Raw genomic sequence first — 12,871 nt, forward strand, 5'->3', positions numbered from 1 at the left:
CTCAAGAAAAAATGAAGCGACCTTGTAGAAAGTTTAGGTGACTCTTCCACAATTTTTCTATAGATAATTAAAAGTTTCATGTGCAAAAAAATTGACATTGAAGTATATAAAATAATGGAAAGTTCCATATGTTTGATATCGTCATTTCAAGCATATCGTTGTATACAAAGAGAAATATGTTTTTGATGTATTTGTGAGCTTTAGAAAGTGATACATTGCTTGACATTTCCATTGAGCACTCAAGATGGCAAGTAGAAGGGCTTTAGTATGCAGCAATTATTGGATCTTTCTAAATATTCAAAACTGCAAAAGAGAAAACTTCATATTTTCATTCTTGAGACATAAGCATTCAAAACCTCAAATAATATCAATCTTGTGATGTAGATCAACTAAATGTATCAAAGTACATGGTACATACACAATTGGGGTGCCTAAAACCTTGGTTTCAATGTTATTATGGAGAACTCAAGATTTTCAAGAGTTTTTGCACGATAAAAATTTCATTATAGAGTTCAAGCAACGAGATTTAATTGAGTTAGGGAGCCCAAAAAATATGTATTTTCTTGGTCTAAACATATAAAGTCATTTGTAGTTGTCAAATTTCACTATAATAGTACCAATTTCATAAGGGGACCTTTGGAAGACCAAAATTATGCTCTTATTCAACACGTGCTCAAGTATGAAATTATGACTATAGCTTGCATGTGACTTGAAAACTTATCTTTGAAGTGCATTCCATTGTTTTATAACACTAAGTGCTAACACTTGGCTTTTATAAACATAAAAAAGGCCATCTCTACAAAAAGATATAATAATTTTATGATTTTTTGGGCAAAATAGCTTGAAATTTTACTAAAATTTATGTCTTAGAACCTACCAGAATTCTCTCCATACAGATTTTATTTTGATATGGAGAAAAAATCCATTGTTTTCTTTCCCTCATAATCAATCTATGGTAGAAGCAAGGTGTAAAAAAATTCTTTCTAGCTTGACAAAAAACTACCAAAACTTGGTAGAAAAACTAGACACTTTAGTGTCTCAGGACACTTAAGTGTCCAATTAAAGAACTAGTGTTAACAAGCTATCACGTTGCCTCAAATCCTTCACCTCATAAGCAATGAGCCTCTGCCTCCTTGGTATTGACAATGGAATAAATTTGTGAAGTATAGAGTAGATGGGCCAAACACAATCCCATGTGAAAGGAAAAGGGGCCTTCTCAAGCACACTAATTTGAATAATGGATCCATTAACAATTGTTCCGAGTCCCCGTTTTCCACAATGCATTGCTTGTAATACCGTCCACCAAAGAAAAGCATACACTTTCCATCAAACTGTGTTGAGAACAAGGATGTTATACAAGCCTTCCAGTGACCTCTGTGTTCCACCGTTGCATAATCGGTATCCACCTTCACTATGACATTGGTGCCCACATTAAATATATCCCCTTTAAAGAGGACCTTTTGGTATGTCTTTACTTCCACACATTGGAAGTACTGCTCTGGAATGTTCCAAAATGTCTTTAGATAAGTTTTCTCTTCAGTAGTAGGATCTCTATAAGTGCATCTCTTCTTTGATATTGCAATCCCCTTGAGGAGAAGATTTCTAGTGCATGGTGAATTGCTTCCATATTTTAATAGATCACTCCACATAGACTTATCCTTTTCAATTGAAGACACAACCAATAGCCCATCCATATGTGACGAAGAGAAATCATGTGATGGAGCATCTGCTAATAGCGAGCTGCTTTGAGAAAGAATCAATGCACAATGTAGGTCCTTCAAAAACCTTTCAGAAGGTAAGAGATTGTCACTATCACCACGGATAGCCTAAAAAGCTCTTGTGAAGAACCTTCTCAAATAGAACTTTGAAAATGAAGCTTCATCCTCCATGTTATTTGTTTTGATGGAGCTGTATGCCTTTACAAGACGCTCAAATATGTAACACCAAAAGTGGTCATGCAACCCATGGCGCAAGACATCATCGAGCATCTCACCATTACCTATAAACAAGTTATCAAGAGATTACTCTCCTAAACAAATATATCAAACTTATTGTTAACTAATCAAGATATACATACCAGCTACATGTTCTAGAGGTGATGAGTGCGCACCCATTATTTATTCATTTCAAACTCTCCATGATTGTAGCAATGTCTTCACAACTTCTATGTCTTTAATAGAACATCCATGATCTATACTATGGTTGTAGAAGCTGTGTGCAATGTCAATCAGCAAAAATCCCAAAACATGCATTTCAGGAGGAATGCAACTAACAACTCTCAAAACATATGGTAGACACCATTGGATGAACTTTTGGGTCTCCTCTGCCTTGAAGCTTGCAAAGTAGATTCTTGGGGAGTTAGGCCAACGTCCATATCGAATGGTGGAAGGTGCTACCTTTTTAACAACACACACAGCAACATCCTTTCTTTCTTCAGAGGAGCGTTAACACTTTCAAATAAATGTGAGATATATTTCCTGAATACATTCAATGATAAGATATGCATTGGGTTGTAGACTAAATCTAGAGAGAGATCAAATCCATATAGATCATATAATCTCCTTCTTTGTCTGTGCAACACAGTTTAGCTTCATGAAGAGATTTTGTCATCTCCTCAATGGTCCTCTTTGAAGGTAGATATCTAGCTTGTTGCTGATTTTCATTATAGATGTATCGCCCTCTTTTGATCCTATACCATGTCGTACTAGAGTTTCTTGAGGTTTATCATGCCTACAGAACTCTTGTCCTCCATTCTTGAAGAGGCCTATTTTGCACTGTGTCGGATGGTGTCTTGTAACCATCATGACCATAGCACATATCATACATAGATTTTAAAGACCTCGTTGATTGGCACCAAATATTTTCTCTATGGGATAGTCATACAACACCTCCACACCATTTAGGTATAGGCTTTCCAACTCATCTAGCAAAGGTTCCAAAAATGCCCCAAAAACTTCACCAGAAACCTTCATAATTTTCTTGTAGCTTTGAGGGATAAACAAAAGTGGCAAGATATCAATGGAAGACTTGATTCTTGGATTCAACACCATGACCTCTACTACCCCACAACACTTTTGGGTTGTCTGTGATGTCTGAAATCCATCCCAATGTAGCAGCAATGCTACATTTCGAGGATCACCCTATTGACATGGCCACCCAAAAATAAAGTTTGGTTTGAAATCATGAGATCTTTTAAAAAAAACAACATTGTGATGGTTCTATGTACCTTTTGTAGGCTTTATTTACACACAATGTCCTCTTTACACTCGATGCAGACAAAGTTGTACTCTTCTCCCTCAACATTTTGACGAGCTTTATAACGTCTACTGGTAGGAAAAGTAGTGTAAGAATTCTTGCAAAGAGGATTAGAGCAGACAATCTGTAGCTCATAAGATGCTAATGGATCCCAAAAGTCCTTGACTTCTTGGAATTTTTGTCCATCCCAAAAATCAACAATGCTTCTTTGGTTGCTAATTGCATCTCCCTTGAGCAATTTCTCTTTGTGCCTCCACAAACATAGTAGCTCGTGGCAATAAGTGCTAATATTTGTCTATAGCTTTAGTTGAGGCCCGTTGGGAATGTAGTCAAAGGAAAGCATTGATTTCCTTGATTTGGCACAAACTGGACACTTCTTGCAACATTCCAAGCAATCACGTTTAAGCCTCGATGACAATGATCCACATTCACATGTGCACTCAAGAACCTCTCCTAAAACATTTTCCTCATTGCTTGGTTGAAGAAACTTGGGTGGATGCTTGGCTACATCACTACGTGTGCAGATGTGATAGCGCAAGGAAGAAACCATGCCAAGACCTTTAAGCATGGTTTGCAATTGATCCCAACAAGCCAGAATTTGAATCCCTCCAAGATCACCTTCCCATGTAGGAGGAAGTTGAACTAATAGCCTAGCCATGCTTCTCTTGGAAGCATTTTTAATCACTCTAGCCCCCCCCAAGTCTCCAAATAGGATGCGAAGCATTCTATCTTGCACACCTATTGGTAGTTTATGTTCATCCCATAAATTTTGGAGCTCTAGTATCCTCTCAACTAGCTCCAAGTATAAAGGAGAAGAATGATTCTCTTCATTCTCACTAATAGACATTGGCTCATCAATGATTTCATTGCCATCACCATCAACCTCAGAGACTTGAGCTTGATGTTCATCATTATCTTCCATATTTCCTTCTGAATCTAGTGGAGAAGATAAACCAAAACTATTTTTGAAGCTTTCAAAGTTATGTGCCAAAGCTTGATGGCGATAATAGGTTGATGCATGAACTTGTCTACCACCTGCACAATACATGTTACATGTGCACCATGTATTTCTTTGAGAATTGTTGGTCTTCTTGCCTTGTCCCATGGCTCGGGTAGGTGTTGCATTATGGGGTCCATCAATGTGCTCGGCTAGATGGTTAATTGCTCTACTATCACTCATGTCATTGGCAAGATCTAGTCTTTACTCTGAATCGATTTTTTGTTTTTTGCTAATGGAAGGATGGAGATTTCCTAGAACATTTTGTTGTTTGTGGTGATAAAAGGTATGCTTGGTTACAAGGCACCAACCATTGTTGTAATGCTTGCAAAGATAATTGCAATCACACTTCCAAAATTGTGTTCTCTCCATTACTGTCAAATAAAAATAACTAGCCATGTTTGTAATATTCATCAAGCTACGACACAACATGCTCTAAGAGAAATACACTATGGCTTTCCAAGAGATACTAGCCCATTCATCAAACACAAATTCTCTCTCCATTTTAAAGTTAAGCACTTCAATGCTCTGAGAAATAAACAAACATGAAAATACATAAATTACTTTAACTTCACAAGAAGTAAATGATCTCACAAAAGCATTCTTCTATTAACTTATTTTGAATCTACCAGGGCTTTTCATAAGTACAAAGTCATTTTGCCGGAATGAGACGGATTATCATACTCACTCTATAGTGCATCAATGATAAAGGCATGTTTCCACCTCCATAGTGGGTCACTTTGTGATATTTGATTAGGCCTAACTTTTCTTTTGCCAACACTAAGTTTAAATTTCCATCCCAATCAACCAAATCGTCAATTCAGGGCCAACTTTTTATTCCTTTCGCCAAAATATTCCTTTTTGTTGGAATATCTTGGCTAGACGACGGCCAAAAGGCAATCCGAAAATGGTCGTCCGATGGTCGGCAGTCGATCGTCGGTGGTCTGTGGTCTTTGGCCGGTGGTCGGATTTCCTTGGCTGGTGGCCGAGCTCTAGGAAGACTTGTCTACCCAAACGTGGTTACACATGTGCGCATGGGAGAGTGCTACTTGGACTTGGCTATCTAAGGATGGCTGCACATGGGAGTTTAGAGGCTCCCTTACATCTATATAAAGAGGCCTTCTCATGAGTAATTCGGTAGAGTGGTGTGCACACTTGTGAGGTCCCCAACCCCGAGAAGATTGGGGTGACTTTATAGATGGCCTTCCTTTATTCTTCTTTTCCATTGAAGACACCCTACTTTGTTTCCACAAAGTAGACATACAAAAAATATAAGAGAGGAAGTCCTCTATCCATTGTCTACGTGGTTATAAGGGTCATACACCACAAGCCAGGTCGATAATCTAGGATTCTAATGAAGCTGTTTCCTAACATAAAGATGAAATCCCTTTGATATATTTAGAATATATAACAAAGGCCTTTTCCCCCACGTTTAAGAGGCACGGCCGCTATCCATAAACCATAAATATGATATGAGACTTAGTCTAAAATAAATAGTAACTTTTTCACGTAGATTTATGCCATCTCAACTCTTGGCACAATGAGTCTCTAAATTCACTTTTCTTAATAAAAAAGGAGTGGAGAGTTTCTCGACTAATCGAGACCACCCATCCTTGACTGGCAATCTGAGCCAGCCCCCACTTTCCACCCCACACTCACACTTTTTAACATATTCAAATAGAGTTCCTTAATTAATTCCAAACACAGGTTCTTTTATACAACCCTTCAAACAATACCAAAACAATTCAAACATAGCTCAGTGAAGACATCTCTATATTTCAACTGTGAAAAACAACTTTTCCAATTGCTCATGAGTTTGTTGCTACCCGTAGACTTCCTCTGTCTAACCAACAAAGCCTTTGCAAAGGATTTATTTACTAACCGCAAATTGCGCAACCTTCCCATCTCACTAACCGCGAGGCATCTTGCTAACCGCCAGGGATCCCGCTACCCGCGAGGCATCCCACTAACTGCGATGCATCTTGTTAACCGCTAGGCATCCCGCTATCCACGAGGCATCCCGCTAACCACGAGGCATCTTGCTAACCACCATGCATCCAGCTACCCGCGAGGCATCCCTACCCGCAAGGAACAAAAGAAATCCTTTTACAATTCTTCTCTTTAAATGATTCTTCAAACATGGTCAACCAATTCTTCATATCAATCAGAACTCACTTATCAAACAATAACAATTCAACAAATAGTGACAATTTATCAAACAGTTCTTTCACTAATCTATGAACACATATGCTTGTTTTTTGTGATAGGATCACGTTTCTCATACAGTTTAAGGGATTCCCTATGCTTAGCTTCCCAGGTCAAACATGAATAGTAATGCAGAATTATAAAATTGCCTTATCGGATTTGGAGCACGTGCGGCTAACTCCTCCGTTGGAGGTTCGACGGCTTCGACTTCCTCTTCGGTTGATACTGCCGCATGAGATACATTTGGAGTAGACACCTTTGTTCCCACCTCCCTTGGTGCTGCAATGGCATGGGTGTCCTTAGAACTTCGTGTTACACACTTTGGAGCCATAGCTTCAAAATAGAGAAAAGAAAAGTGCGTTGTTTGAGAGAGAGAGAGAGAGAGAGAGAGTGTGTGTGTTCACAAACCAGGAGACGGCACGTAGACAATTGGAGATGGAAATGGCTTGAAGGTGAGAGGTTAAGGGAGAGAGGCTTTCTCCGGCGCGTTGTTGCAAGAGAGCTTTCGCTTTTGTAGATGTGTGTGCTCAAAGTGAGAGGAGAATGGTCCTTTATATAGGCCCTAGAAGGGTGCTAAGAATACTGAGAAGGTTTCAAGAATAAGACAAGGAAAAGCTCGCATGTCCTTGTGTCTCTAAATTTCTTTTTGATTACTATTTTTTTTTTTGGGTCGTTCGCGAATCGTATGCGCGATTTCTAAAAAACTCTATACTTACAAGTTCCCATTCTATCTTGAGAGAGAGAAGAAAGAAGTATCCTAATTTTGACTCACCTCTCTTTCTTTCTTAAAAATACTATCTCTTGACACATAGATTATGTTCCCACATAAACCTATTGTTTCACATAAAGGAAGATCATAAATAAATAGATTCTGAACCCGATTTTCAATCCGATTACTCTAATAAACTCATGATGACTCCCAAAATTGAGATTCTCAATTGCTTTGCAAAAAAACTGAAATGACTTATATGGATAAATGTTGGGTACATTACAATCTCCCCAACTTAAGGATTCGATATGTCCGCATCTCAAGGAAAAGGGAGGATACTCCTACTCTAATTACTAGGGACCATCATTATGTCAAGCTGGGTGATTTAGAAACTTAGACTTATCTAGTTCATTGAAAGCTCAATCATATAACTTAATCAATCCTCCCTTATTCGATTCATTACAACTCAATCACATGATCTAACCAATCTTGACTTAACCAGTTCATCCAAACTTAGTCATATGACTTAACCAGTCATGCCTTATCCAATCTATTAAAACTCAATCATATGACTTAACCAGTCATGGGTCATCCAATCACATGACTTAACTAGTCATGGCTCATTCAATCCACACAAAAAACTCACTTACATGACGTAACCAGTCAAACAATTTCTTTGTAGAAAAACAACTCAATCTTCTAATCATAAAGTCATCAAAATGTCATATAGGGGTCTACAGAAGATCTCTCCATGAAGAAAGTATAATAGAGGTTTCAATCATAACTATGGTACACATCCATAGGCATAGCGTAGTATCTCTTCGAGTCAGATAATGGGTATAGTAACCATATACATGAGGAAGCTTGAAGTAGCAAACTAAATATTTTTAACCTAGGCTCTGATACAAATTGTGAGGTCCCAAACCCCGAGAAGATTGGGGCGACTTGATAGATGGCCTTCCTTTATTCTCCTTTCCCATCGACGACACCCTACTTTGTTTCCACAAAGTAGAGATACGAGCAACAGAAGAGAGGAAGTCCTCTATCCATCGTTTACGTGCTTATAAGGGCCATACGCCACAAGCTAGGTCAATAATCTAGGATTCTAATGAAACTGTTTCCTAACATAAAGATGAAATCCCATTGATATATTTAGAATCTATAAACAACGCCTTTTCCCCCACATTTAAGAGGCATGGCCGCTATCCATAAACCATAAATATGATATGAGACTTAGTCTAAAATAAATAGTAACTTTATGTCACGTAGATTTAGGACATCTACTGTTAAGCTGAGAGAATTTTGGATGTTTTACCTTAGTGGAATTTGGAATATCAATTTTTGCACTTTTGGGATTCCAAGGGGTGTTCTTGGGAAAGGGCGTTGCCCATTAGTATTCTCGAATTATGTAACTGTTGATTAGTGTCTTTTTGGGAATGTGAAGACGGAAGTTATGGCATAATTAGTCTGTTTTCAATTTTTGTGTTCTGTTCCAGTTCCAGTTCCATTCTGATTCCTGTGTTTGTCTGTCTGAATATTTGTGCCTAAATGGCAGAATTAGTCTGTTTTCAGTTTTTGTGTTCTGTTCCAGTTCCAGTTCCACTCTGATTCCTGTGTTTGTCTGTTCTGAATGTTTGTGCCTATAACACTTGGCGATCACGGTGTAGATGTGATGTAGCATGGATGAATTCAAGTTTCTCTTGTAGGAGTGAGTGCTGAAGTGTTGAAAGGTTTAGTTGAATGTAGGGAAGACGTTCATAATAGTGCGAGTTGGTATGGGTGGTTGGATGCACTCTGGAGGAAGCAGAAGAGGATACATTCCCGTATTGGACAAGGTCAATTTCTAGGCGGTTCCAGAAGTTTTATTGGCCAGATGGTCAAAGTTTGGGATTGCAGGGAATTTTAGATTGTAGTGGGATGCACCGAGTTTCTATAGGAGAAGATTCTAATGATACTGTGGAAGATTTGGATGGTGCACAAGATTATTTGAGTGATAGATATGAAGAAGAAGTAGAGAACAAAGAACCAGATATATTTCCGCGGCTGTTGGCGGTTGCAGTTTTTCAACATGCATTAGCGGCAAGAAGAAGATTGATTTTTGATCCGTTGGGAAGTACCAGTGTAGAAAATCTTGTACAACTAGGTGGACTTACAAATATGGCGGCGGCTAGGCAGGATATGTGCGTCAAATTTCGGACCTTTTCAGGAAAGTCGAAGGAAGACCCCAATTGCCACATATCTCAATACGAGACAAGATGGCAAGCGAGAGGATTTGCCGGAGTGTACGATGCCCAGGCTAAGATGCGCCAGTTTGAGGCTACATTGGATGGGAAGGCTATGCAATGGTTTAGTAATTTTTTAGAAGGTCATTTTGCTGATTATGATGGCTTGAAAGCAGCATTTTTGAATAGGTTCAGAAGGGAAAAGACTCCACATGATGTGTTGACCAAGCTTAGGGAAGTGAAACAAAGGGAAATTTTTGTTGAGGATTATTCACAAAAGTTTAACCAATATGTGAGAAGGCTAACTTCTCAAGAAAGGCCAACTAATGAAATGCTTGTTGGGTATTTTTTGAACGTATTAAAGAAGGAATTGAAGAATGTGTTACTGGAGTTGATGTTGCGGGTGGATTACAAGCATTAGTGGAAACAACTCAAAGAGCAGAGAAAAGGTTTGGGGTCTCTCATGGGAAAGCAACCAAGAGGTCATCTAAAGAAAAGAAGAAAAGCAGGTCGAAGAAAAAGAAGAGGTCAGATGATTCGGATTTGGACATCGATTCGGATTCCGAAACTGATACTGATTCAGATACGGAAACAGATTCTGATAGTGAAGAGGGTTCCAGTGATTATTTAGATTCAGAAGGAGATGAGGATAAGAAGAAGAAAAGCAAGAAGAAGTGGAAGAAAAAGTCTAAGGATAAAGGGAAAGATGATAGAGTGGAAAAATTGGTGGAGAAGAAATTGAAGAAGTTGGGAGTGCAGAAAGTTGTGGAATCAAAATCCCCTCATTGTGAAACTTGTGTTAAGGATGGGCATTGGACAAAGGAATGTTGGTTTAATCCAAGTTTCAGGGGTGTTGTACCAGAAAGGATTCAGCAGAAGATTCAACAACAAGGACCTCAAACTCATGGGGTGTTTCCAGAGACATTAGGAAGGTAGAGGATGTTCAACAATCAAGGTTGGCAAAGGCAACAACCGTATTCTCGGTGGAGACTATAGTTTAATCAAGGGGGACCATCATTCAGAGGAAATTTCAATTCTGGAGGAGGACCGAGATATGGAGGATGGCAGAATTCAAGACCCCCATGGGGGGAAAATTGGGATCAGCAGCAGTGTTGGCAGAATTGACAGCCACAACCACAAGGATGAAATCAGCTAGTTTGGAATTATCGAGGGGGGAATTGGCAACCGCCAAGGGGGACAAGTTCCGCAGTTGCCAGCACCACCAACACAATTAGCCGAAGCAAACAAAGAACCAAAAAGTAGTTTGATAGTAGTAGAATCATTTCAGGATTAGGGGGTGAATGAAGTGGCTATGGATTGTTAGTTGGAATGTGATTTTTCTAAATGTTTTCAAGAGTAAGTAGATGTATTAGTGACCACAAGGTCAAAAGCAAGGTTGAAACCTCCACTGGATTGGGAGGAGCAGAAGGAGATTCGGGATGAGGTAGTTGAAGATCTGATGGAAAGGGGGCAACAACAGATCAAGCTAAAATCGAAGGAGAAAGGGGTAAAAAAGGAGGAGAAGGAAAGAGAAAGGACGGATGCCTTGTTTGAAGAGTTAACTAATTCTTCTATACATTTTACCTTGGATCAGTTGTTGTCATTAGTTTCAATTTTCAGGGATAAATTATATAGAGTGATGCGGAGGTCAAAGACTGCTCCGAGTATAAATGAGGTGCAGCAGACAATTTAGAGTTGCTAGATTAGCCCGGAGGATGTGGATTTTTCAGTACCGACACTGTCGTTGGAATTTAATAACCACAAATTTTTCGATGTTCTATTGGATGGTGGATCAGGTGTCAACATACTTTCGGAATCGGAATTTCTAAGGATGCAAGATGCTAGGTTGGAACCAGCTCCATTTCAAGTGCACATGGCTGATCAGAGCAGAGTTCAACCAATGGGGATGTTAAGGAGGCAAGGTATTATCACTCATGGATTGCAGTTTATGGTAAACTTTGTAGTCATCAGGATGAAGGATTCAAAAAATACTTATTCCATGTTGTTGGGGAATCCATGGTTTTGCACGACTAAGCTAAAACAGGATTGGGGAAAAAATGAAGTGATGGTTAAGAAAGAAAGGAGAGAAGTTACATTACCAATGGGGACCGAAGAAGGAATTGTCAGAATCGACGAAGCCGATGTTGGCACAAGAAATTAACATGTCTGAAGGATTGGAGAATGATAAAGAGGCATATTTCCTAGCAGCAAATCCAACAATTGTTCCGGTATTCGAGGTTGATGTGGAGCGGATCATTGACAATATGTAGTGAAAGAGAACAGTTTGGGAATTGATCATTTGGAGAGGAATACAAATGGTGTGGAACAGGAAAATTCAGAAGAGAGGTAAATCCAAGAAGAAACTGTGATGGAGGATTCGGAGTTGGAGCCAAAGGAGGCAATTCAGAGAGCGGAGTCTCTGTATGATAAGCTGATAAAGAAAGTTTCTCGAGTTAAGGAGGATGATTTACAGGATCTAAATTTGCGGACAAAGGATCATCCAAAGATGGTAAGAGTTAGTGTTCATTTTCAGGATGGTTTCAAGAAGGACTTGAAGGAATTACTAATGGAGTATATTGATGTCTTTGCATTGGATTATTCTGATTTGAAAGGCATGGATCCTCAAGTTTACAAGCATCATATAAATCTGAGAACGGATGTTTTTCCAGTGATTCAGCAAAGATATAGGATAAATCCAAATTACGCAAAGCAGGTGAAAGAGGAATTGGAAAAATTGTTGAATCCATGATTCATTGTGCCAGTGGGTTAGGCAGAATGGTTGTCACCAATTGTGGTGGTACCTAAGAAGTCTGGGAAGTTAAGGGTTTGTGTGGATTATAGAAAATTGAATGCAGCAACAGTTTCAGATCCACTTCCATTACCTTTTATTGATTTAGTTCTGGATGATGTAGCGGGACATGAGATGTACACTTTCCTTGATGGATTTTCAGGGTACAATCAAATACCAATGGTTGAGGAGAATATTGAAAAAACTGCTTTTATCACAGAATGGGGAGATTTTACATATACAATGATGAGCTTTGGTTTGAAGAATGGACCACCATCGTTCTTGAGAGAAGCATTTAAAACCTTTGAGCCACATTTGATAGATTTTATGAGGATTTTTATGGATGATTTTTCAATTTTTGGGAAAAAGGTCAGACATTTGGAATATTTGCGAAAGTGTTTTGAAAGATGTAAGCTGTTTCGGATGTCACGTAATCCTCAAAAGTATGCAATAGCAGTGCATAAGGGAAATTTGTTGGGACATATCATCTCTCAAGAAGGAATGTCGATTGATGGGAAGAAGATTAGTGCAATTCAGAAAGCTATAGCTGTAGACAATTTAAAGGCAGTGATGTGGTTTGTTGGACAGATCAAATGGCATGGTAGGTATTTGCGGTATTTGGCGGATGTAAGCACACCACTTAGTCATTTGACCAAGAAGGAATTGGAATTTCTTTGGGGAGAAGCGCAAGAAAA

The 12,871-nt window shown here is 38.9% G+C and overlaps 1 protein-coding gene and 1 pseudogene across 1 annotated transcript; both read right to left on the bottom strand.

Moving 5' to 3' along the window:
• Window positions 1-1,326: 1,326 nt before the first annotated feature.
• LOC147442887 (uncharacterized) lies at window positions 1,327-1,889 on the bottom strand (annotated as a pseudogene).
• Window positions 1,890-3,550: 1,661 nt separating this feature from the next.
• On the bottom strand, window positions 3,551-4,177 carry LOC147442888 (uncharacterized). Its single transcript, XM_086529450.1, has one exon. The coding sequence runs from the start codon at window positions 4,175-4,177 to the stop codon at window positions 3,551-3,553; it is 627 nt and encodes a 208-aa protein (XP_086385576.1).
• Window positions 4,178-12,871: the final 8,694 nt, after the last annotated feature.

This window comes from Adiantum capillus-veneris, chromosome 14, assembly GCF_014529385.1.
Source record: "Adiantum capillus-veneris isolate H3 chromosome 14, ASM1452938v2, whole genome shotgun sequence".
Classification (NCBI taxonomy): domain Eukaryota; kingdom Viridiplantae; phylum Streptophyta; class Polypodiopsida; order Polypodiales; family Pteridaceae; genus Adiantum; species Adiantum capillus-veneris.